Source organism: Carica papaya, chromosome 9 (genome assembly GCF_054855325.1).
Source record: "Carica papaya isolate Zhongbai chromosome 9, ASM5485532v1, whole genome shotgun sequence".
Classification (NCBI taxonomy): Eukaryota; Viridiplantae; Streptophyta; class Magnoliopsida; order Brassicales; family Caricaceae; genus Carica; species Carica papaya.
Window position 1 is genome coordinate 5783969 of NC_142317.1, and position 26905 is coordinate 5810873.

The window sequence follows — 26905 nt, forward strand, 5'->3', positions numbered from 1 at the left end:
AGGTACTTTGACTTGAGAATCTCCATAAGTTCATTATGATGGTTAATATCAATCTCTTTATTCTTATGAATGATGGGCTATTTACATTTTAGTTCTTTGCGCAATGCAAATCTTGACAAAAAAACATCCAGTCACAACATTGGTGTCATTTAATGACTAGTCAACTCCAAATCTTTTTAAATTTAAGTCGTGTGTCTGAAGCATTTCAAGTTCACATACAGTCTGGAGAATACAACAATTTCTATCATCACAGGCGTACAGGAAATTTCTAAGTTCCTCAGCGGTCTGCAGGTGTACAGTATAGCATCCAACAACTTGAGAACTTGTCTTGAGAACAGGTTTAATATGTTACTAGTAGCTGGTCATAGCCAAGTGCAAGATCTAACTAAACTGAAATCTTTGTTAAAAATAAAGTATTTCCAGATTATATTAATGGTGACATACTAGGATATGATACTATCTATCAATTTGACCTCCAGAAATTTAAGTTCCATCTTTTGCCTGCAGGCATACATTGCTTAATGAGTATTATAAATAGAAAGAGGTTAATTACATTGCTCGTAGCTGGTGCAGGTTCTGTATGTTTAAATTTTTACTCTCGTTATGACTCTGTTCTTCCCCTGTTAATTTCAAGGGTTTAATCGTGTCTCGATTCTACATAACCTATGCGTTCACTTTGCCTGAACTGACTCTGTTAGCTCTTCTATCATCTCGGAGGAAGTTACACTTTTTGTTAAGGTTCATGCTGTAGATGATTGAAGAACTAGATGCATATATGGAGCAAGTTACACTTTTTAATGAGATGCAGAAGCTGGAATGATGCTATCCTTCTCAATTCTGGTCGATGTGTGATTCTGGGGTTTAGTTTCTTTATGTTTCAATCTAATTTTTAATTCTCATTTTATAAAAGAAACACATATCTTTATGTATGAAAATATGTAAGAATTGCATATTCATAGAATAAGTACAGTTGAAGCATAGTAGTATCCTAAAAATCCTAAAAATCACTAAGAACGGTTTTTAAATTTTTTAGACTCTATTCTTGTCTCGTCAGTGTTCTCTTTAGTGTTTATTTTGTGAATAAAATGCATATGAATGCCGAAAATGAAAACGAGAAATACTTGCATTGATCAAGAATCTTAATATCTTTAACATCTGAAAATTGTGGTGTTTTATTTATTGAAATATGTTCTTTGCCGAATGATTAGATATACCAGTCGGTGGGGACAAGGGAGTGGCTATAGAAGTGAAAGATTCCTATGTACCTGACAGGTACGTTAATATGTTAGAATGAGGGTAAGATTGTTTTAAGTTGCAACCTAGAATGGCTCTCTCTTGATAAGTTCATTGATGGCGGTTGCTTATCACTTCACGGGTTAGTGACTTGTGGGTGGATGTGAACTTAGAGGCTGATTTCGACACTACGGTGTCTTACTTCCATGTGGATGCTCGTCTTTTATAGCTTTTGGGTTCCTTGAGTATCCTGTCCTTTTTTTGTGAATTTATCGTGTCAACTTTTGTGCAATAGATAAGTTATGCCGCAGATGCCGCCATGCAATGGATAGGTTCTCCAGTTTGTGCTCGATACTTGTTGTGTTTGCTGGAGGAAATTGCAGTAGACCTGTGGAGGGAAAAGAAGAAAGCTTTTGTTAACTGTTTATGTGTTTTGTAATTCATGTAAGGATGACAATTTGGTCAAGGATTGGTTGAGGTTATCGTGTGGGTGATGTTGAATTTGAAGACATGGCAGACCAGTTGAGTACTTATTGGTGCCCGATCATAATAATCAGCTGGTTACCATCTATTTGCACCACAAGAAATTTAGGCAGCATGCTGGATTTGATAATTATGGTTTTGTAATGTCTTCATTTTACTTGAATTCGACTCGGGTACTTTTTCTATTATCTTATAATCCTTGATTCTCCATGCAATATGTTTGTGAGGTGCTGTAGCCGGATTGTTGGGAAAGAAAAGGATGCTTATTTGGAGCAAACTGAACTTCTCATTGAGATGCACAAGTTGAAATAAGATCAAAACTCAACTCAATGTCTTAGATGCTGTTTATTTCCTTCATGATTCCCGGTAAAATTCTTGATTTTCTTTAGGTTGAAATTTATGTTGATTTATCAATGCATATGACGTCCCACCAGGAGTGGAGTGATAGAAGCAAAGCATGTGTATGACTGGTATGTTCTTTTAATTACATGTCAATAAGATTATTAATTGCAACATACAAGCAGCCTCTGTGCGGGGGTGAAGGTTGATTTCGAGCAACTGGTCTCAAGTGTATTCTGTTTCATCCCAGTGTGGACGGTGGTCTTTTCTGGTTCAGTTCCCTGAGGTCTCTCCCTCATTCTTTTTTTCATTTGAAATTCTTAAATTTGATCTTGTCAAGTTGTGTTAATAAACAGGTTATGGGTTATACACATCATGGTTCATTGTTGGAGATTTGACCCATTTGACTAGGGCAAACTGTTCTGCTCTTTGCTTGTAGGTAATCAAATTAGATCACAGGAATGAACTGATACAGATGATAATATGGTCCAAATTGGTCCAAGCTAACTCATGAATGATGTAGTACTATAGCTCTGGAAAGTATTCTATACAAATCGGATTAGCATTACGTCATGATACCAAGCCAGTTGTGTAGGCACCAACAAAGTAGTCAGCTAATTACGATTAATTTCCTTTTGCTTGATTTGATTCTGATAGCTCTTCTTTCATTTTGTAGCCCTATATTTTCTCTCCAATTTGTTTGTGACCCGTGCTGCAGCTAATCGTTGAAGAAGAAAATTTATATTGAAGCAAACGGAACATTGATATGCACAAATTAAATCAAGAAAGAAGGGTTTCTAAATTCTACATGCCTTGAATGTGATTGCCTAAATAATCAGATGATGCAAAATTGTTGAGGCGGTAGAGGAAAAAGATTCCTGTGTAGATGACTAGTATGTTTTGTTAATATATTCAGAAAAGGAATAAAATTGCAAAAGTTGTTCCATTGCAACTTGTAATCTTCTATTTCCTGGTAAGTTTGTTGGCAAAGGTTGTCTAACCCTTGATTAGTAGCTTACGGATGGAGTTCAATAGGCTGGTTTCACTTGTATAGGGTTTCTCGGCTAGTTGGATGGTGATCTTCTATAGCTTCCTCATCCTGTAAAGTCTCTCAATTTTATTTCTTGGAATTATCGTAACAAATTTTGTGGTATGAGTAGGTTAGATAGACCACAATGCATATATTGGAGGTTTAAGCAATTTGTCTTGCATGTTTTTTAAGCTTGTTTGTGGTCTTTGCGTCCTGCATTTACTACAATGAATTGAATGGAATAAATATCTGGGTTTATCATGTCCAGAATATGTTTGGTCCAAATTTTGTTTAACCTAACATGTCAAGGATGTCAATAATTCCATACTGATGGTTCATAATTGTTTTGGTCTACGATGCATGAACACATGTCAAGCCAGTGGAGTTCTTGTGGGTGCAACAATATAATTGTTGGCTAATATTCACATCATGAGAAATTTATTGACTTTGTGGGATTTGATAATTCTGGATTTAACGTGCCTTCCTTTCGCATGATTCAAGACTTAGTTTTTCTACCATTTTATCTACATTCATTCTGTGCATTTTTTTGTGACTCATGTTGCTGCCAGATCATAGTGGAAGAAAATTGGAGAAAACTAAAGCTTTCGTTTAACTGTGGGCGTTCAAATAAGAAGGAAACTTTCTAAAAACCATTCCGCGTCATATTGTGAGTTTGTCGTCCTCATAAATCTTTAATTTCATTTTGGTTGTCTGTGTTTTGTTTCAAATACGTGGGTTAGGTTTAGATACTATTTGATACAGTGATTAGCCATGTTGGTGCTCTTTGCTTCTTGAGTTCACTCGAGAGAATAAAACTAGATAGCCAAAGAACAATGAAGCCTGTGAAATGATCGTGTAACTAGGTATGTGTTTTCTTAGTCGTGCATAGATGACAACAGAATTGGTTTAAGCTGACATGTGAATGATGTATTATAAGATTTCTTTTGTTTAAGATGTATTATGGCATCGCAATCCAATGGATACTTGTGAGTGCAGGGACGAACAATTCAGCTGATCATTTCTTGATACATGAGAGTTATACAGATCCCTATATTTGGTCATGCCTTTCTTTTTCTTGAATGGACACTGGTAGTTTTTCCTATTATCATTTCTTGAATGGACCCTTGATTTTCTTTACATTTTTTTTGGGACCGTTGATTTTCCTATTATCATTTCTTAAATTGCAGCAGACTGAAATTTTCCTTTAGATATGCAGGACTTAAATAAGAAGAAAAGCTTTCCAAATTCTACTCAATGTCTTGGGAAGTATATTTTCCTTAATGGTTCAATGCAATCCCTTCTGGAAAGTAAAAGAGAAAGAAAGATTTCGAAAGGTTCATTGAATTTTGCATATTTTTTCTGTGGATCACATACAGCTAACAATTTGGTAGAAGCTAACACGTGAATAATATGTTATTTGGATTTAGGATGCACCAATGGTAGGCTGTTGAAAACTTCTGGGTACATGACTAAAATAGGTTGCTGAATATTGTTCGTATTATGAGAAATTAATGTGAATAGATCAACAACGCAAACTGGAGTTGGTTGATCTGGATATGACATGGCTTCCACTTGGTTGAACTAACTCCGGTGATCTTTCTATGATCTTTTTCTTGCAACTTCCTTTTGGACTCCTGCTGCAGCCAAATTTTTGGGGGAAAAAGATGCTTATAATTGATGAAACTGAACCTCTTCTAGAGCGGCACGAGTGCAAATGAGAAGGATCCCTCTTTTAAGTAGAATTATATCCCCTTGCATCAACTGACCCCGATAATTTTTCTAGCATTTGTTAAGCGATTTATTTTCTTTTAAATTTGTCCTGCCGCTCCGAGTGCAGCCAAATCAAATATGAATAATGTTGCCAAATGATTGAGGGCGGCAGAAGGATGGTAGAAGTAACAGATCCCTCCATGCACATGGTGATTGGTATGTTGTTAGCGGATGATGGGAAATTTACTCCCATTTCTGGATATGATTTGGCATTTCTCTGCAGGAATGGACTCTAGTTGTTGTTATAGTATCATTTAATCCTTGTTCCTGTTGCATTTTATTGATGATTTCTGCTGTAGCCAGATCATGGGGGAAGAATAATAAAATGCTTATATTGCTGCAAACTGAACATTGAATTGCTGGAGTTCAAATGAGGAAGACTTTCAAAATTTTACTCAAATCTCTCGTGTTTGGAGTTTCTTGTCATTCACAAATTTATTGAGTTTTTCATGAATATACAGAAGTTGGAATTAGAAGGATTTCTGAGCTCTCTCTCCCTCATTGAATCAGTAACTTACACAACTTCTGGATTTGGTCATTTTGGATCCGATGTGCGAACTGAATGCTTGGCTTGACCCTGGTAGTTCTCCTGTCATCTTATTACTTGTTACTTATGTCGGCTTTGTTTGTGGCTTGTGCTGCATAGTATAGATAGATTGTTGTTGAAAGGAAGGATGCTTACTGCGTCGGAACAAACTAAACTTTTCAATCTGATACCGTATTCGACATAAACATGGGGTTTTTAAATTACAATCAATGTCTCGTAGTGGGAGTTAGTTTGGTTGCAACTTATCATCGTCTATTTCTTGTTTTTGCTTGGTGTAGTCCATTTCGTAGTAAGTGTAGCTGGCGTGTAGATGTTGAATTCAGAGGCTAGTTTCACTTTGTGGTGTATTGGATTTATTTGGATGATGGTTTTCTATAGCTTTTTGTCTTTCTGCATCTTGGTCTCTCTCTTTATATACCTGTACATTCATCTCTTTTTGTAATGATTCATTGGAAATCCTATAAATAGTTTTGTTATGTTTTTTTTTTCCCCAACTACATAGAGGTTATTGTTTACGTACTACCATGCATAATCTTGAGGTTTAATACACATCTTTCTTGGTGGTTCTGCTCTTTGTTCTTGATTTTCTTGGAAGGGATCAAATGTCTAATTCGGGAAGGAAAAAGGAGAAACTTTGGAAGGTTCATTGGAGTTTGTATGCAGGGTTTTTCTTAAACATATACAGTTAACAATTTGGCTTAAAATAACACATGAATGATACAGTACTATTAAAGTTCTAGAGGTCGTTCAAGATAGGGTAGTTTGGTATGGCGGCCGGTTGAGAACTTCTAGGTGCAGGACTATAACAGGTTGCTGAAATATATTGTCACCCTTTATTTTCCTTGCTAGTTTTTTTGTGACTTGTATGACAGTCTAAGTTTTGGGGAAAAAAATGCTTATATTGGAGCTAATGAATAGAGTCAAAAGTAGAAGTCTTCTTTGGTAGAATTATCTCTCCTTGATTGAATCAACGTTGGTAGTTTTTCTATCTTCAGTTAAACGCTTTACTTTTTTTGCAATTTCTCTGCAACTCCTGCTGGAGCAAGATGAAATGGGGATAAATGGTGCTTATGTCGGAGCGGACAAAACCTATTAAAGTACAAGAGTTGAAATTGGAAAGGTGTTCTAAATTTTGGCGAATAGCTAATATTAGGACCTTTTCTTTCCTGTATGCATCCTTTTTGAATTTGTCAATTCTTTCATGTCTAAAATTTATATTGCAGTATTACCCCAAACGATGTGTTCTTCCTTGAATAATTAGATGGTGCCAAATGATTGAGGGCGGTGGAAGGATCGTAGAAATTAAATATTCCCTGTGCATGCGGTGGCTGGTATGTTACCAATGGTTGATAATATTTTAAAAATCAACTAATTTAAAATTTTAATTGTCTACCTCTTAATTAGTGTGCGGTTGGTGTGTGGATTCAGATTTTAGAAGATTAGTTTTAAGTGTATAGCGTTTAGGCTCAGTGTGGATGGTGGTCTTTAATATCAATCGATTTTTATCAGTCCTTGTTAATCATCTCTCTCTCTCTCAGAGAACTTTGAGAAATTGTGTTTCTTGATATCCTTAAGTAAATCTGTTTGCCTTAATTTTTTTTTAAGACATTGATTATATTATATGTAGGTGAGGTTTAAGGCATATTCATTGGCATATCTTTGCTGTTGGTGCTCTTCCTTTCATGTGTTTTCTTAAGGTTATCTAATGAGACGCAGGAAAGAAAAAGATAAAGTACGAGTAATGTGCGTTATGACACGGAAAATCCGTTGGATACTTGCAGGTCCTGGAATTAACGACAGATCTTTTTTGCATGATGGGGAATTTACTCGTCTTCCTCGATTTGGTCAACCCTTTCTTCTGCTTTTAAATGGACTCTTGTTGTTCTCATAGTATCATTTGATCTTTGTTCTCTTTGCATTTTGTTTGTGATTTCTGCTGCAGCTAGATCATGGGAGAAGAATAATAAGATGCTTATATTGCTGCAAATTGAACTTATCATTGAATTGCTGGAGTTCAAATGAGGAAGACTTCCAAACATTTACTCAAATATCTCGTGTTTGGAGCTCTTTGTCGTTCACAAATTTATTGAATTTTTCGTGAATATACAGGAGTTGGAATTAGAAGAATTTCTGAACTCTCTCTCCCTCATTGGATCAGTAACTTACGCAGCTTCTGGATTTGATCATTTTGGATCTGAAGTGCGTTTCGTATGCTTGGTTTGATCCCGGTAGTTCTCCTGTCATCTCATTACCCGTTACTTCTGTCGGATTTTGTTATGACTTGTGCCGCGTAGTGTAGATAGATCGTTGTTGAAAGGGAAAGATGCTTACGGCATTGGAACAAATTAAACTTTTCAATCAGATAACGTAGTTGACATAAACAGGGAGTTTTAAATTACAATCAATGTCCTGTATTGGTTGTAATTTGTCGTTGTTTATCTCTTGTTTTTGTTTACTGTTGTCCATTTTGTAATAAGTGTAGCTGTGTGCAGATGTTGAATTCAGATGCTGGTTTCAACTGTGTGGTGTTTCGGATTTATTCGGACGATGGTTTTCTATAGCTCTTGTTTTTCTACATTTCAGTCTCTCAATTTATATACCTGTGCATTCATCCTTTTTTGTAATGATTCTTTGAAAATCCTTAAAGTAATTTTGTTATGTTTTTTTCTTTCTTAATTATATACAGGTTATTATTTTTGTGCTACCATGCATATTCTGGAGGTTTGAGACATATCTTACTTGGCGGTTATGCTCTTTGTTCTTCTTGATTTTGTGGGAAGGGGTCAAATGTCTAATTTGTGAAGGAAAAATGAGAGACTTTTGGAAGGTTCATTGGACTTTGTATGTCGGACTTTTCTTAATCATATACAGTTAACAATTTGGTTTAAGATAACACATGAATGATGCAGTACTATTAAAGTTTGAGGTAATTCAAGATAGCGTAGTTTGGTATGGGAGGCCGGTTGAGAACTTCTGGATGCAGGACTATAGCAGGTTGCTGAAATATTGTTGACATTTCGAGAAGTCTACACTGCTAGCTGGAGCAGGTCAATCTGGATGATTTTTCTGTGATCTTGTCACCCTTTATTGTTCTTGCTAGTTCTTTTGTGAATTGTATGACAGTCTAAGATTTGGGGAAAAAGATGCGTATATTGGAGCAAATTGAACTTCTAGAGAGGCAGAAGTTAAAATAAGAAAGAAGCTTCCTAGGTAGAATTATCTCCCTTTTGATTGAATCAACGTTGGTAGTTTTTCTATCTTCAGTTAAATGCTTTACTCTTTCTGCAATTTCTCTGCCAGTCCTGCAGCAGCAAGATGAAATGTGGATAAATGGTGCTTATGTTGGAGCAGACAGATCCTATTGAAGTGCCGGAGTTGTAATTGGAAGGAAGGTGTTCTAAGTTTTAGTGAATAGCTCATATTGGGTCCTTTTTTTTTTTTTTTTTCTGTATGCATCCCCTTTGAATTCATCAATTATTTGACGTCTAAAATTTACATTGCGGTATTACTCCAATTGATGTGTTCTTCTTTGAATAATTAGATGGTGTCAAATTATTGAGCGCGCTGGAAGGATGGTAGAAATTAAAGATTCCATGTGCATGTGGTGGCTGGTATGTTACTAATGGTTGAATAATTCTTTGAAAATCAATTAATTTAAAATTTTAGTTGTCTACCTCTTGGGTAGTGTGTGGTTGGTGGGTGGATTCGGATTTCAGGAGACTGGTTTTAAGTGTATAGCTGTGGATGGTGGTCTTTAATATCAATCGATTTTAATCGGTTCATGATAATCATCTCTCTCTTCCTCTCACTTTGAGATATTGTTCTTTTGATATCTCTAACTAGATCTGTTTCCCTTAATTTTTTTAAGACATTGATTATATTATATGTAGGTGAGGTTTAAGGTATATTATGCTGTTGGTGCTCTTCCCTTCAGGTGTTTGCTTAAGGTTATCTAATGAGATGTTGGAAAGAAAAAGATAAAGTACAAGTAATGTGTGTTATGACACGGCAAATCCGTTGGATATTTGCAGGCCTTGAAATTAACGACTGATCTTTTTTGCATGATGGAGAATTTACTCATCTTCCTCGATTTGGTCAACCCTTTCTTCTGCTTTTAAATGGACTCTTGTTGTTCTCATAGTATATTTTATCCTTGTCCACTTTGCATTTTATTTTGATTTCTGCTGCAGCCACAGATCATGGGGGAAGAATAATAAGATGCTTATATTGCTGCAAACTGAACTTGTCATTGAATTGCTGGAGTTCAAATGAGGAAGACTTCCAAACATTTACTCAAATATCTCGTGTTTGGAGTTTTTGGTCGTTCACAAATTTATTGAATTTTTCATGAATATACAGAAGTTGGAATTAGAAGAATTTCTGAACTCTCTCCCTCATTGGATCAGTAACTTACGTAGCTTCTGGATTTGATCATTTTGGATCTGAAGTGCGTTTCATATGCTTGGTTTGACCCCGGTAGTTCTCCTGTCATCTCATTACCCGTTACTTCTGTCGGATTTTGTTATGACTTGTGCCGCGTAGTGCAGATAGATCGTTGTTGAAAGGAAAGATGCTTACTGCATTGGAACAAATTAAACTTTTTGATCAGATAACGTGGTTGACATAAACAGGGAGTTTTAAATTACAATCAATGTCCTGTATTGGTTGTAATTTGTCGTTGTTTATCTCTTGTTTTTGTTTGCTGTTGTCCATTTTGTAGTAAGTGTAGCTGCTGTGCAGATGTTGAATTCAGATGCTGGTTTCAACTGTGTGGTGTTTCGGATTTATTCGGACGATGGTTTTCTATAGCTCTTGTTTTTCTACATTTCAGTCTCTCAATTTATATACCTGTGCATTCATCTTTTTTTGTAATGATTATTTGAATATCCTTAAAGTAATTTTGTTATGTTTTTTTCTTTCTTAATTATATACAGGTTATTATTTCTGTGCTACCATGCATATTCTGGAGGTTTGAGACACATCTTACTTGGCGGTTCTGCTCTTTGTTCTTCTTGATTTTGTGGGAAGGGGTCAAATGTCTAATTTGTGAAGGCAAAACAAGGGACTTTATATGTCGGACTTTTCTTAATCATATACAGTTAGCAATTTGGTTTAAGATAACACATAAATGATGCAGTACTATTAAAGTTCTAGAGGTAAATCAAGATAGTGTAGTTTAGTGTGGGAGGCCGGTTGAGAGCTTCTGGGTGCAGGACTATAACAGGTTGTTGAAATATTGTTGACATTTCGAGAAGTCTACATTGCTAGCTGGAGCAGGTCAATCTGGATGATTTTTCTGTGATCTTGTCATCCTTTATTGTACTTGCTAATTCTTTTGTGAATTGTATAACAGCTTAAGATTTGGGGAAAAAGATACTTATATTAGAGCGAATTGAACTTCTAGAGAGACAGAAGTAGAAATAAGATGGAAAGCTTCTTAGGTAGAATTATCTCCCTTTGATGGAATTAACGTTCGTAGTTTTTCTATCTTCAGTTAAACGCTTTACTCTTTTTGCAATTTCTCTGCCAGTCCTACAGCAGCAAGATGAAATGGGGATAATTGGTGCTTATGTTAGAGTGAACAGATCTTATTGAAGTTCCGAAGTTGTAATTGGAAGGAAGGTGTTTCTAAGTTTTATTGAATAGCTCATATTGGGTTCTTTTTTTCGTCTGTACGCATCCTCTTTGAATTCATCAATTCTTTCACGTCTAAAATTTACATTGCAGTATTACTTCAATTGATGTGTTCTTCCTTGAATAATTAGATGGTGCCAAACTATTGGGCGCATTGGAACGATGGTAGAAATTAAAGATTTCCTGTGCATGCGGTGGCTGGTATGTTACTAATGGTTGAATAATTCTTTGAAAATCAATGAGTTTGAAATTTTAATTGTCTACCTCTTAGGTAGTGTGTGGTTGGTGGGTGGATTCGGATTTTAGGAGACTTGTTTTTAGTGTATAGTGTCTAGGCTCAGTGTGGATGGTGGTCTCTAATATATGATTTTTGACAGTCCATGTTAATCATCTCTCTCTCTCTCTCTCTCTCTCACTTTGAGAAATTGTGTTTTTGATATCCTTAAGTAAATCTGTTTGCCTTAATTTTTTTTAAGATGTTGATTATATTATATGTCGGTGAGGTTTAAGGCATATTCATTTGCATGTCTTATGCTGTTGGTGCTCTTCCCTTCATGTTTTTGCTTGAGGTTACCAATGAGACGCTGGAAAGAAAAAGATAAAGTACGAGTAATGTGCATTATTCCATGGCAAATCCGTTGGATACTTGCAGGCCCTGGAATGAACGACTGATCTTTTTACTCATCTTCCTCGATTTGGTCAACCCTTTCTTCTGCTTTTAATGGACTCTGGTTGTTGTCATAGTATCATTTGATCATTGTTCCTTTTACATTTTGTTTGTGATGTCTGCTGCAGCCAGATCATGGGGGAAGAATAATAAAATACTTATATTGCTGCCAAACTGAACTTGTCATTGAATTGCTGGAGCTCAAGTGATGAAGACTTTCAAAATTCTATTGAAATATCTGGTGTTTGGAGCTTCTTGTAATTCACAAATTTATTGAATTTTTCGTGAATATACAGGAGTTGGAATTAGAAGGATTTCTGAACTCTCTGTCTCCATCATTGGATCAATACCTTACACAGCTACTGGGTTTGATCATTTTGGATCTGATGTGCATTCCGTATGCTTGGTTTGACCTTAGTAGTTCTCCTGTCATCTTATTACCTGTTATTTCCATCGCATTTGTTTGTCACTTGTGCTGTATAGTATAGATAGTTCATTGTTGAATGGAAAATTGCTTACTGCTTCGGAACCAACTAAACTTTCCAATCAGATATTGTAGTTGACATAAGCAGGGAGCTTTTAAGTTACACTTAATGTTTTGTATTGGGAGTTAGGTTTCCTTTACAGTTCATTTTCCACTCTTCATATGTCTACTCTTAAAATTTATGTTTTTTAGCTCATCGAAATTGATAAATTCTTCTACAGATTATTAGATTTTGTCCGATGGAGGCAACGGGAGAGGGTTGATAGATGCAAAAGATTTCTATGCACGTGGCTGGTACATTGTTGGTATATTGAAACATTGATTATAGAATAAAAACTATTTGGTTGCAACTTATCATAGTCTCTCTCTTGTTTTTGCTTGCTGTTGCACATTTTGAAATAAGTGTAGCTGGCATGCCGATGTTGAATTCAGAGGTTGGTTTCAACTATGTGGTGTATCGGCTTTATGTGGATGATTGTCTTATGCAGCTTTGTCTTTGTCTATATCTCTCTCTCTCTCTCTATTTATACAAAAGTACTTTTATCATTTTGAGTAACGATTCCTTAGGAATCCTGAATAATATATTTTTCTGTCAATCTTTTTTTTTGGTATACAGGTTATTGTTTATATTCCGCCTTGTATAAACTGGATGTTTAAGGCATATCTTAACTGGTGGTTCTGCTCTTTGCTCTTGATTTTGTTGGAAGGATCGAATTGGATCACCGGGAATGAAAAATGAGAGACTTTTGAAAGGTTGAACTTTGTTTGCCGGCTAGCTGAATTATCATTGACATTACAAGAAGTTTACACTTCTAGTTGGAGTAGATTGATCTGAATAAGGCATGCCTTTCCCTCACTGGAGTTGAGTTGGGTGATTTTTCTGTTATTTTGTCACCCTTCATTTTCCTTGCAAGTTCTTTGTGACTTGTATGCAGCCTAAGCTTTGGGGAAAAAGATGTTTATGTTGGAGCGAAACAAACTTCTTCTAGAAAAGCAGAAGTCAAGATAAGAAGGAAGCCTTCTTTGGTAGGACTATCTTCCCTTGCTTGAATCGACCTTAGTAGTTTTTCTATTATCAATTAATGCGATTTTCTCTTCCAATATTTCTGCCACTCTGCTCCAGTGAGATCAAATTGGTATAAATGGTGCTTATGTTGGGGCGAACAGAATCTATTAAATACTTGCATTATGACACCACCAACCAGTTGGATACTTGCAGGTCCAAGGATGAATGACTTGTCACTTTTAGCATGACGGGAAATTTACTTGCCTTAGTGGATTAGCTTAGCCATTTCTCTGCTTGAATGGACTCTGGTAGTTGTCATATTATCATTTGATCTTTGTTTCCTTTGCATTTTGTTTGTGATTCGTTTGTGCAGCCAGATCATGAGGGAAGAATAATTAGATGCTTATATTGCTGCAAACTGATTTTTCATTGAATGATTGGAGTTCAAATAAGGAAGACTTTCAAAATTGTACTCAAATCTCTCGGTGCTGGGAGTTTTCTTATTGGTCTCAAATTCATTGACATTTTCATAGATATACAGGAGGCAGAATTAGATGACTTTCTAAACTCTCTCTCATTTGATTAGAAACTTATACAGCTTCTGGTTTTGATCATTTTGGATCTGATGTGCAGTCCTTATGCTTGGTTTGACACTGGTGCTTCTCCTATAATCTTATGTTAGCCATTACTTTCTGTTTGATTTGTTTGGGATTTGTACTTCACAAAACAGACATATCATTGAGAAAAAAGGGGATGCTTACTGCATTGGACAAACTAAACTTTTCTATCAGATACTATAGTTGATATAAGCAGGGAGTTTCTGAGCTACTGTCAATGTCTCATATCTTCCACTAGTTATTACATTTTCTCAGGTGGTGGCAGCGGGGAAGGGTTAATATATGGAAAAGATTCCTAGGCATGTGGCTGGTGTGTTGTTCGTATATTCAAACATTGATAAGATAATAACAACTATTTGGTTGCAATTTATAGTCATCTATCTCTTGTTTTTGCTTTCTGTTGCCTATTTTGTAATAAGTGTTGCTGGTGTGCAGATGTTGAATTCAGAGGCTGGTTTCAACTGTGTGGTGTATCGGATTTACGTGGACAGTGGTTTTCTTAGCTTTTTGTATCTCCTCTCACTCTCTTTTTATATACCTGTACATTCATCCGTTTTTTGTAATGTTTCCTTGGAAATCCTTTTAAGTAATTGTGTTGTGTCTTTTTTTTTTTCTTAACTATATACAGGTTATTGTTTACGTACTACCATGCACAATATGGAGATTTAAGACACATCTTACGTGGTGGTTCTACTCTTTGCCGCCTTGATTTTGTTGGAAGGGGTCAAATGTAAGTCGGGAAGGAAAAACGACAGACTTTACAGTTAACAATTTGGTTTAAGATAACACATGAATGATGCAATACTATTAAAGTTCTAGAGGTTGTTCAGGATAGTGTAGTTTGGCAAGGAAGGCTGGTTGAGAACTTCTGGGTGCAGGACTATAACAGGTTGCTGAAATATTATTGACATTTCGAGAAGTCTACACTGCTAGCTGGAGTAGGTCAATTTGGATACAACATGGTTGATGGTGACTTTTCTGCGATCTTGTCACCCTTTATTTTCCTTGCTGGTTCTTTTGTGGCTTGTATGACAGACTAAACTTTGGGGTAAAACATGCTTGTACTAAAGGGAATTGCACTTCTAAAGAGGCAGAAGTCTAAGTAAGAAGGAAGTGTCTTAGGTAGAATTATCTCCCCTTTGATTGAATCAACCTTGATAGCTTTTCTATCTTCAGTTAAACGCTTTACTTCTCTTGCATTTCTTTACCACTCTGGCTGCAGCGAGATGAAATAGGGATAAATGGTGCTTATGTTGGAGCAAATAGAACCAATTGAAGTACAGGAGTTGAAATTAGAAGGAAGGTTTTCTAAGTTTTAATTAATAGCTCATATTGGGTCCTTTTTCTTTTCCAGTATGCTTCCTCTTTGAATTCATAAGTTCTTTTAGGTCTAAAATTTACATTGCGGTATTAGCCCATAATGTGTTCTTCCTTGAATAATTAGATGGTGCCAAATGATTGAGGGCAGTGGAAGGATGGTAGAAATTGAAGATTTCTTGTGCTCACAATGACTGGTACGTTATTAACGGTTGATAAAATTTTGAAAATCAATTAATTTGAATTTTTAATTGTCTACCTTTTGATAAGTTTGTAGCTGATGGGTTGATTTGGAGTTTAGGAGATTGGTTTTAAGTGCACAACGTCTAGGCTCAATGTGCATGGTGGTCTTTAATATCTTCCGATTTTTGACGGTCCATGTTAATCATCTCTCTTTCTCACTTTGAGAAAATGTTCTGTAACTATTCTTAATAAAATCTCTGTCTTAAATTTTTTAAAAATGTTGATTATATTTTATGTAGGTGAGGTTTAAGGTATATTGATTGGCATGTCTTATGCCATTGGTGCTCTTCGCTTCATGTGTTTGCTTGAGGGTATCTGATTAGACGTGGGAAAGATAAAGATAAAGTACAAGTAAAGTGCGTTATGACACGGCAAAATTTGGATTCTTGCAGGCCTAGGAATGAATGATTGTTCATTTTTTGCATGATGAGAAATTTATCTGTCTTCCTGAATTTGCTCATTCCTTTCTTTTGCCTTTGAATGGACTTTGGTCGTTGTCATAGCATCATTTGATGGTTGTTCGTTTTGCATTTTGTTTGTGATTCTTGCTGCAGCTAGATTATGAGGGTAGAATAATAAGATGCTTATATTGCTGCAAACTAAGCTTCTCATTGAATTGCTGAAGTTCAAATAAGACTTGCAAAATTTTACTCTCGTGTCTGGAGCTTTTTGTAATTCATAAATTTATTGAATTTTCATGGATATACAGGAATCGAAATTAAAAGGATTTTTAAACTCTGTCTCTCCCTCATTGGATTAGTAACTTACACAACTTCTGGATTTGATCATTTTGGATCTGATGTGCATTCTGTATGCTTGGTTTGACTCTGGTTGTTCTCCTATCATCTTATCACCCATTACTTTTGTCCGATTTGTTTGTGACTCATGTTTTATAGTACAGATAGGTCGTGGTTGAATGAAAGGATGCTTGGTTTGACTCTGGTAGTTCTATCATCTTATCACACATTACTTTTTTCCGATTTGTTTGTAACTTGTGCTTTGTAGTACAGATAGGTCGTGGTTGAATGAAAGGATGCTTACTGCATTGGAACAAACTAAACATTTCAATCAGATACCATAGTTGACATAAGTAGGGAGTTCTTAAATTACAATCAATCTCGTATTGGGAGTTAGTTTTCCTTTCCGATTCATCTTTCCACTCTTTACTCATCCAAATTCGTAATTCTTCCAAAAATTATTTACATTTTATCAAATGGTTGCAGTGGGGGAGGGTTGATGGATGCAAAAGATTCCTATGCACGTGGCTTGTGTGCTGTTAGTAAGTATATCGAAACATTGATAGGATGATAAAAACTATTTGATTGCATCGTCAATCTCTTGTTGTTGCTTGCTGTTGCCCATTTCATAATAATTGTAGTTGGCATGCAGATGTCAAATTCAGAGGTTGGTTTCAACTGTATGGTGCATTGGCTTTATGTGGAAGATGGTCTCATGTAGTTTTCTCTCTGTTGATCTCTCTCTCTCTACATATATATATACCTGTATATTTATCATTTTGAATAATGGTTCCTCGTAAATCCTTTATTATTATTCTGTGATTTTTTGGTGTATAAAGGTTATTTTTTATAGTTACCGCCATTCATAAACTGGATGTTTAGGGCACATCTTAGCTGGTGGTTCTTCTCTTTGCTCTTGATTTTGTTAGAAGAATCAAACTAAGACCACTGGGAAAGAAAACTTTTGAAAGGTTCATTGAACTTTGTATGTCTGGTTTCTTTGAATCATAAGCAGTTAAAATTTGGTTTAAGATAACACGTGAATGATGCGGTACTGTTAAGGGTTTAGAGTTGTTAAAGATCGTGTAGTTTGGTATGGCAGGTTAGTTGAGAACTTCAGGTGCAGGACTATAATATGTTGCTGAAATATTGTTGACATTACAAGAAGTTTGCACTACTAGCTGGAGTAGATTGATCTGGATAAGAACATGCCTTCCCTTCGGTTGAGCTGACTTCGGTGATTTTTCTGTGATCTTGTCATCCTTTATTTTCCTTGCAACTTTTTTTGTGACTCGTGCTGCAGCATAAGCTTTGGCAGAAAAGATGTTTATATTGGAGCGAATCTAGAGAGGTATAAGTCAAGATAAGAAGGAAACTCTTAGGTTGGATTATCTCCCCTTGCTTGAATCGACCTTGCTTGTTTTTCTATTATCAGTTAACATGATATTTCTCTTGCAATTTTCCTGCCATTCTGCTGCAGTGAATTCAAATAGGTATAAATGGTGCTAATATTGGAGCGAGTGGAACCTATTGAAAAAAGGAGTTGAAATTATAAGGAAGACATTCCAAGTTTTAGTGAATAGCTCATATTGGGTCCTTTTTTCCCTCTTATATGTTTCCTTTTTGAATTTTTCATTTCTTTTAGGTCTAAAATTTACATTGTTGGTATGCTATTAACTCGAAAGATGTATTCTTTCGTGAATAATTAGATAGTGCTAAATAATTGAGGGCGGTGGAAGGTTGATAGAAATTAAAGATTCTCTGTGCACGCCTTGACTGGTATGCTATTAATGGTTGATTAAATTATGAAAATCAATTAATTTCAACTTTTAATTGTCTACCTCCTGATAAGTTGGTGGCTGGTGAGTGGATTTTGGAGTTACAGGAGATTGATTTCAAGCGTATAGTGTCTATACTTAGCAGGGATGGCGGTCTCTAATATCGTTTCATTTTTTATGTCAATGTTAATCAATTCTCTCTCTCTCGCACACAGTCTTTTAGAAATTGTTCCATTGGTATCCTTAATCAGATCTTATTGTTGTTGTTTTTTTTCAAAAAAACATTAATTTTATTCCATTTAGGTGAAGTTTAAGGCATATTCATTGGCAAGTTCTATGCCATTGGTGGTCTTCCTTCATGTGTCTGCTTGAGAAATGTGCATTATGACACTGCCAACCCGTTTGATACTTGCAGGCCCATGAATGAATGATTGGTCATTTTCGCATGACGGAAAATTTACTCGTCTTCCTGGATTTGCTTAGCCATTTCTCTGCTTGAACGGATTCTGGTAATTCTCATATTATTTGATCTTTGTTCCCTTTGCATTTTGTTTATGATTTGTGGTGTAGCCAGATCATGGGGGAAGAATAATAAGATACTTACATTGCTGCAAACTGAACTTTTCATTGTATCGCTGGAGTTCAAATAAGAAAGACTTTCAAAATTGAACTCAAATCGGTTGTGTTGGGAGTTCTCTTCTAGGTCACAAATTTATTGAATTTTTCATGGATATATAGGTGGTGTAATTAGAAGGCTTTCTAAACTCTCTCATTTGATCATAAACTTATGCAGCTTCTGGTTTTGATAATTTTGAATCTGATGTGCGGCCCATATGCTTGGTTTGACATTGGTGGTTCTCCTATAATCTTACCTTACCCATTACTTTCCATTTGATTTGTTTGGGAATCATGCTTCATAGAACAGATATATCATTGATTAAGGGGATGCTTATTGCATTGGGCAAACTAAACTTTTCACTCATATACTATACTATATATAAGTAGGGAGTTTGAGTTACTGTCAATGTCTCATATTGGGGGTTAATTTTTCTTTCCTATTCATTCAATCTGATACTCTTTATATGTTTTGCATTTACTCATCCATAATGATAATTCTTCCGCTAATTATTACTTTCAATCAGAGGCTGGTTTCAACTGAGTGGTATATCGGCTTTTTGTTTCTCAACTTTTCCTTTCTCTTTTTATATACCTGTAGATTTATCATTTTTTCTAATAATTTTTCGAAAATCCTTAAATAATTTTGTTCTGTCATTTTTTTTTTCCATTTTATATAGGTTATTGTTTACATACCTTTCTTGTAAAATGATTCCTTGGAAATTCTTAAATAATTTTGTTTTGTAAATTTTTTTTAATTGTATATAGGTTATTGTTTACGCACCACCATGCATAAATTGGAGGTTTAAGACACATCTTACTTGGTGGTTCTGCTTTTTGGTCTTCTTGATTTTGTTGGACATGTTCAAATGTCTAATTCGGGAAGGAAAAGGGAGGGAACTTTGGAAGGTTCACTGGACTTGTATGTCAGGTTGTTCTTAATCATATACGGTTAACAATTTATTTTAAGATAACACGTGAATGATGCAATATTATTAAAGCTCTAGAGATCGTTCAAGATAGCCTAGTTTGGTATGGGAGGCAAGTTGAGAACTTCTGGGCGCATGGCTATAATAGGTTGCTGAAATATTCTTGATATCTCGAGAAGTTTACACTGCTAGCTGATGTTGATCAATATGGATACAACATGTCTTTCCCTTGGTTGACCTGATTTGGATGATTTTTCTGTGATCTTGTGACCCTTTGTTTTCCTTGCAAGTTCTTTTGTGACTCATATTGCAGCCATAAGCTTTGTGGAAAAAAGATGCTTATATTGGAGCAAATTTAACTCCTAGAGAGGCAGAAATCGAAGTAAGAAGGAAGCCTTTTTTGGTAGATTTATCTTCCCTTGATTGCATCAACCTTGGTAGTTTTCCTATCTTCAGTTAGAATTCTTCATTTTTCTTGCAATATTTCTGCCACTCCTGCTGCAGCGAGATAAAATGGGATAAACAGTGCTTATGTTTGAGTAAACAGAACCTGTTGAAGTACAAGAGTTGAAATTAGAAGGAAGGCATTCTAAGTTTTAAGTGAATAAGTCATATTGGGTCCTTTTCCTTTTCCTGTATGCTTCTATTTTGAATTCATGAATTCTTTAGGTCTAAAATTTACATGGTGGGTTTAGCCCAAATGATGTGTTTTGTTCTTGAATAGTTAGATGGCGACAAGTGATTGAGCGCGGTGGAAAGATGATAGAAATTAAGGATTCCCTGTACACTCGGTGACTGGTATGTTACTAATGGTTGATAAAATTATGAAAATCAATTAATTTAAAATTTTAATTGTCTGCCTCTGGATAATTTTGTAGCTAGTGGGTGGATTTGGAGTTCAGGAGACTGGTTTCAGGTGTAGTGTCGAGGCTCAATGTGGATGGTGGTCTCTATAATCTTTCGATTTTTGATGGTCCATGTTAATCAGCTCTTGCACTCTCGTACTTTGAGAAATTGTTCTGTACATATCCTTGATTAGATCTCTTTGCCTTAACTTTTTTAGGACGTTGATTATATTATATGTAGGCAAAATTTTTGGCATATTCATTGCCATATCGTATGCCATGGTGCTGTTAACTTGTGTTTGTGTGAGGATGTCTAATTAGATGCTGGAAAGAAAAAGAAAAAGTATGAGAAATGTGCACTGTGACACAACAAATTTGTTGGATGCTTGCACGCTCGGTAACCAATGATTGATTACTTTTTGCATAATGGGAAATTTACTCTTCTTCCCAGATTTGCTCAGCTCTTTTCAGCGCTTGAATGGACTTTGGTAGTTGTCATATTATCATTTCCTCTTTATTCCCGTCGCATTTCGTTTGTGTTTTGTGCTGCAGCGAGATCGTTGGGAAGAATAATAAGATGCTTATATTGCTGCAGATTCAACTTTTCACTAAATTGCTAGAGTTCAAATGAGGAAGGCTTTCAATGTTTCATTCAAATCTCGTGTCTGGGGCTTTTTTGTAGGTCACAAATTTATTGAATTTTTCATGGATCTACGTGGGACAGAATCAGAAGGCTTTCTAAACTCTCTCTTTCTCATCTGATCAGAAACTTCCGGGTTTGATCATTTTGGATCCGACATGTGGTCTGTTTGCTTGGTTTGACTCTAGTGGTTCTCCTTCAATCTTATTCCCCATTTTTTTACGTTCGGTTTGTTTGGGAATTCGTCTTCATTGAACAGACATATCATAAAGGAAGAAGGGGATACTTACTTCACGAGGACAAACCAATTTTTCAACCGGATACTGTAGTTGATATAAGCACAGAGTTTCTAAATTACAGTCACTGTACTGTCTCATATTGGGAGTTAGTTTTCATATCCAGTCATTTTTCCACTCTTTATATGTTTATATTATGAGAAATTTACACTGCTAGCTGGAGTTGATTGATCTGGGTACAACATGCCTTTCCTTCAACCAAGCTGACTCGGGTGATTTTGCTCTGATCTTATCAACCTTTATTTTAATTGCAGCATCTTTTATGACACGGAGAGGCACAAGCGGAAATAAGATGCACGCTTCTTAAATTTTACTAAATATCTCCCCTTGAATTAGCCTGGTAGTTTTTCTATCACCCTTTATTTTTGTTGCAATTTGTCTGGAATCAGATAGAGGATAACTGGTGCTTATATTGGAGAGGACAGATCCTACCGAGGTGTAGGAGTTCAAATTACAAAGAAGGCTTTCTAAGTTTTACTAAATATAACATAATTGGAACTTTTGCCTTATGATTCATTTTCAAATTCTTCATTTCGTTTAGGTCCAAATTTATTCTTTTATTCAAACCAACGAAATATTCCTCGTTCCATAATTATATTGTGCCAAATGATCGAGGGTGGTGGATGGATGATTGAAATAAAAGATTTCTGCGCATGTGGTGACTGATATATTGCTAATAGTTGATATTATAATTGTCTATCTCTTGATAAGTTAGTAGCTAGTTGGTGGATTTGGCGATCAGCAGATTAGTTTCGAGTGTATTATGTTTGGGTTCAATGTGGATGGTGGTCTCTAGTGTCTTCCTATCTTTTGTGGTTCACGGTAATTATCTTTCTCTCTTACTTTGAGAACTTTTTCATTGATATTCTTAATGATCTCATTGCTTCGATTTTCTTTTATGCATTGGTTAGGTAAGAGGTTGAGGTTTAAGTGATTATCATTGGCGCGTCTCTTATGTCAGTGGTGCTCTTTGCTTCATTTGTTTGCTGGGGAATCTAATTAGACGCTGAAAAGTAAAAGATAAAGCCTAAGAAGTGAGCTTTTAACTGGATATATGTTTTAGTTACTTGGTCTCCAGATGACAGTGCTCAAAATTGGTTCCACCTATAACGCACTAATGTTGTACTGTAAAAGTACCTCGTGGTTTAAGATGCATAACACGGGAAACTAGTTGGATACCTCTAGGTGCGGGAATTTTTATGATTGAAGTTTATTTTTCTTCCAGAATTTGCTCAGGCCATCCGTCTGCTTGAATCGATTCTAGTAATTTTTCAATGATCATTTAACCCTTGTTCTCTCTGCATTTTGTTTTAATTCATGGTGCTGCCAGACCATCGGGGAAGAATAAGATGCTTGTATTGCAGCTAATTGAACTTTTCATTGACATGCTGGAGTTCAAATAGAGAAGGCACACATGTTGGGAGCTTGTTTCCTTTATGATTCGAGTTAGACTCCTGGTTTCTTTTAGGTTTGAGTTTTCCACGGATGCTTACAAGTTATTGAAACACATTCTGAACTCTCTCTCTCTCAATTGGATTGGAAATTTAAGCAGCATGTGGATTTGATCATTTCGGGTTTGACGTGCATTCAATTGTCTTGGTTTGACTCTGGTAGTTCTCTTATAATCTTATCACCCATTATCTTCCATGCAATTTATTTGTTGCTCGTGCTGCAGAGAGCAGATGGATAATTGAGGGAGAAAAAGATGCTTATGCTGGGACACACTGAACTTCTCAATCAGATACTGAACTTGATAGAAGCAGGGAGTCAATAGAAGCGGAGAGTTTCTAGATTATAGTCAATTTCTTATGCTGGAAATGAGAAGAATGCTTCTTAAATTATATCAGTATCTCCCCTTGCTTGAATTGACTTTGGTAGTTTTTCTATCATCTACTAGTCCCCTTAATTTTTTTTGTAATTTGTTGCTCTCACCTAGTGGAGCCAAATCAAGTGGGATAATGAAGCGAACAGAACTTGAGCTTATTGAACTTAACTAGCTTTAGTGGATATATCATATTGTATTTTTTTTTTTTAGTTCTTTACAATTCAGTTTCAAATTCTTCGTTTGTTTTAATTCTAAAATCTACTTTGTCGTGTTCAACCCAAATGAAATGTTCTTTACCAAATGATTAGATGATACCAACTGATCAAGGGCGGTGGAGGGATGGCAGAGATAAGAAATTCCTCTTCACTTGGTTGATTGGTATGTTTTTAATTTTTGATGAGATTGGGAAAACTACGTTTATAAATCTATTGATAAGTTAGTAGCTGGTGGTATTTGGAGTACGTTAGATTGGTTTTAAATGTATAGTGAGCAGCTGGGCTCAATGTGGACAGTTGTCTCTAATATCTTTTGGTTTCCTGAATTGTCACTTTAATCATCTCTCCCTCTTTTTTATTTGAAGACTTGTTCTATGGATACCCTTAATTTGATTTAGTTGCTTCAAATTTTTTTCGAAAACATTGATTATATTTAAATACTATTGCATATATTTAAAGTTTAAGCTATTTTGATTGGCATGTCTATTATGCTGTTGGTGCCCTTTGCTTTGTGCAATTGCTTGACGAATCTAATTAGAAGTTGGATAGAAAAGATAAAGCTTGAGAAATTTTCGGTGTATGTTTCAATTAATCGTATCCAGATGACAGTGTAGTTGAAAATTGGTTCCAGCTAACACGGCAAACTGTGTGGACAGGAACAAAATACTCAGCTGCATCACTTTTAGCATGATGAGAAATTAATTGGTTTCCTGGATTTGCTCATGCGTTTCCTCTGGCTGAATGGATTCTGCTACTTGTTTTATGATCATTTAACCCTTCTTCTCTTTGCATGTTGTTTGTGATTCAGATTTTGTTTATGATTTGTGCTGCAGTCAGATCATTGCGGAAGAATAAGATGCTTACATATATTGTTGCAAACTGAACCGTTTATTGAAACGCTAGACCTCTAAGTAAGGAAGATGTTCTAAATTATACTCGAATATCTCGTGTTAGGAGTTTGTTTTCCTTTATGATTTAAGTTAAAACTTATGATTTCATCTAGATCAACAATTTAATGAGTTTTTCATAGGTATACATGAGTTTCTCATCAATGCCTTCCCCTTCGGTTGAGCTAACTCAGGCGTTTTTTCTGTGATCTTATCACCCTTAATTCTGCTCGCAATTTCTTTGTGACGCTTGCTGCAGCGAAATCTTTAGGAAAAATATGCTTATGGTGGAGAAAACTGAACCTCTTATAGAGGCATGAATTCAATGCTTAAATTGTAATCAATTTCTTCCCTTGCTTAAAATATTGTGCTAGTTATTTTATCATCGACTAAACCCTTTATTTTTCTTTCATTTTGTTTGTTGCTCTAGTACAGTGAACCAAACTTATTGAAGAGCAGAGGTTGAAATTAGAAGGAAGTCTTTCTAAGTTTTATTGAATATCTCATATCTGAATTTTTTCCACTTTACAATTCATTTTCAAATTCTTCGTTTATTTCAGTTCTAAAATCTACTTTGTCCAACTTTTACACTTTTTATTTTCGCAAATAAAAAAAAATAAAAAATCGGTTTTGTCCAATTCGACCCAAATGATATTTTCTTTGGCGAATGATTTGATGGTGCCCAAATGATTTGAGTGCGATGGAGAGGGGGTGATACAAATAAAAGATTCCTGTACTGGTGGTGACTGGTTATGTTGTTACTGTTGGTATGATTATAACAACCAATTACTGTCAATTTTATAATTGTCTCTCGTGATAAGTTAATAGCTGGTAGGTGGATTTGGAATTCAGAGGACTGGTTTTAAGTATATTGTATTTTGGCTCAATCCGGACAGTTGTCTCTTTTGATTTCCTGAAGGTTCACTTTTATAATATCTCTCTCTTTCGCACTTTTGAAGGGTGTTCCACTGATATCTTTAGTTTGATCTTGTTTGCCTTGATTTTTTTTTTTTTTTTTTTTAATATTGGTTAGGTTTAGATATTATTACATACATTCGAGGATGAAGCCATTTTGATTGGCATGCCTATTATGCCATTGGTGCTCTTTACTTCATGTGTTTGCTCGAGGAGATCTAGTTAAATGGTGGATTAGAAAAGATGAAATTCCTTTAGTCCAAAATTGGTTCCAGCTAAGACATGAATGATGTAGTGTAGAATTACCTTGCCGTTGAAGATGCTTTATGAGATAGCAAACGAGTTAGATACTTGAAGGTGGTGGAATCACTTCATGACGAGAAGTTTTTCTGTTACCAATTAAACGCTGATTCCCTTTCATTTTGCTTGTGATTCGTGTGGCAGCCGGATCAACTGGGGAAGAATTAGATGCTTAGAATGCAGCGAAAAGTTCCGTTTGCTCCAAGGAATATGTTCTTCTCCCTATAGTAGGTGTTGATGGAGCCCGATAAAAGTAAAAGATCCTTTTATTCTTTGCTGGTGTGCTGTTGATATATTAAGATGTGGGTGAGATTATATAACATGTTTAGTCAGCTTTTCATATTGCCTTTCTCTTGATAAGTTTTCTGCTGGCGGTTCCCTCGATAACATCCTTTCTTTGATCTTATTGTGTTAGTTTTTTTTTTTTATACATAGGATATGGTTCAAGCCGCAATGCATATATTGGATGTTTAAGCCATTTGACCGGCATTCTCTTATGCCCCTTTGTTCGAACCTGGTCAGTAAATAAAAGAGCCTGCAAAAGGTTCGTCTAACTAAGCTATAGATGGTTTGCTTCTATATCTTTTGTAATAGTTCAGTGTAGTGCATTACCCTGGTATACGATGACTTGCTAAGCTGTTTAACTAATTCTATTTGCAGGAACAAATGGTTAGCTAATTACTGTTCACGTTACGAGAAATTTTATACAGCTCTGTATGTGCACAATTTTTCTTTCCTTGAATTACTTGGGTTGTTATTTTTATCTTTTTGCTCTTGTCAGTAAAATTTTATGTGGGTTAGATGCGGCTATGGAAATCCGTTAATCTTTTGCTTGGACTTGCAGGAAAGGAATCATGTAAGACCAGCCAGAAGGAAAAAGAAAGGGCAGACGGAAGTCTCGATTAAGTGGGAATTTTTTTTTTTTTTTTTATTAATCACGTACAAGTTACAAACTGGTTGAGAATTGATTGAAGTTTAGCAGTTGAATATTTTGTTGTAAACGATGTGAAAATAATTTAATATAGTGTTGGATTGCACTGTTTATGTAAAAATACTAAACAGTGTAGAACATCTGATAAATATATAAAATGATAGATAGATTTTATATTATTTTTTTATAATATGTATATATAATTACAGTATAATTATTGTATTTTGTCTCATAATTTTTTTATTAAAACTGAAAAATTACCAAGAGAAGTCTTGTTTTACACTATTTCCTCTTAACTGCATGTTTTCCACAACTTTTTTAGTCTCCTGTTTTTCATTTTTCTTATGTTTCTTTTTTTTTTTTATAATTTTATTTTGCTTTTTTATTGCTTAATGTATACTCTATGTATGAAATAATCTGTGTTGAGATTTTAATATATAGAACAATCATAATATTTTTGTTGCATTTGTATTCAACAATTTAAGTTTTTTCTTTAATTTAATAAAATAAAACCAAAACTTACACAGAAGACAGAAGATGAAGATGCAAGAAATAGAAATTCTATGAGAGTTTAGAAATTCTACATTTTGAGACTGTATTTATTTAATTTTTATTTTAGATT

General features: G+C 35.3%; 1 protein-coding gene across 3 annotated transcripts; it reads left to right on the forward strand.

Annotated features, from left to right (window-relative positions):
- The first annotated feature begins 40 nt into the window (after positions 1-40).
- Positions 41-26462, forward strand: LOC110820366 (uncharacterized). Of its 3 annotated transcripts, none has more exons than XM_088212186.1 (10): positions 41-6733; positions 7184-8612; positions 8703-13213; positions 14066-14120; positions 14246-14319; positions 14439-14540; positions 15255-25654; positions 25788-25896; positions 26013-26066; positions 26197-26462. In XM_088212186.1, exons 4-7 carry the CDS (start codon positions 14112-14114, stop codon positions 15319-15321), a joined length of 252 nt encoding a protein of 83 aa, XP_088068312.1. In that variant the 5' UTR covers positions 41-6733; positions 7184-8612; positions 8703-13213; positions 14066-14111; the 3' UTR covers positions 15322-25654; positions 25788-25896; positions 26013-26066; positions 26197-26462. The 3 variants fall into 3 exon arrangements, with proteins under 3 accessions (XP_088068312.1, XP_088068310.1, XP_088068311.1); XM_088212184.1 differs by having other exon boundaries at positions 41-5435; positions 6449-6522; positions 6664-6733; ... (2 more) ...; positions 8703-14319; positions 14439-25654; XM_088212185.1 differs by having other exon boundaries at positions 8703-14120.
- The last annotated feature ends 443 nt before the right edge of the window (positions 26463-26905 follow it).

Coding starts and splice junctions, on each gene's coding strand:
- LOC110820366 (XM_088212184.1), top strand. CDS start 6,464: ATGGTGCTTATGTCGGAGCGGACAAAACCTATTAAAGTACAAGAGTTG. Junction 6,523..6,663: donor CAAGAGTTGAAATTGGAAAG/GTGTTCTAAATT, acceptor TTGAATAATTAG/ATGGTGCCAAATGATTGAGG. Junction 7,247..7,344: donor TACTCGTCTTCCTCGATTTG/GTCAACCCTTTC, acceptor TTTCTGCTGCAG/CTAGATCATGGGAGAAGAAT.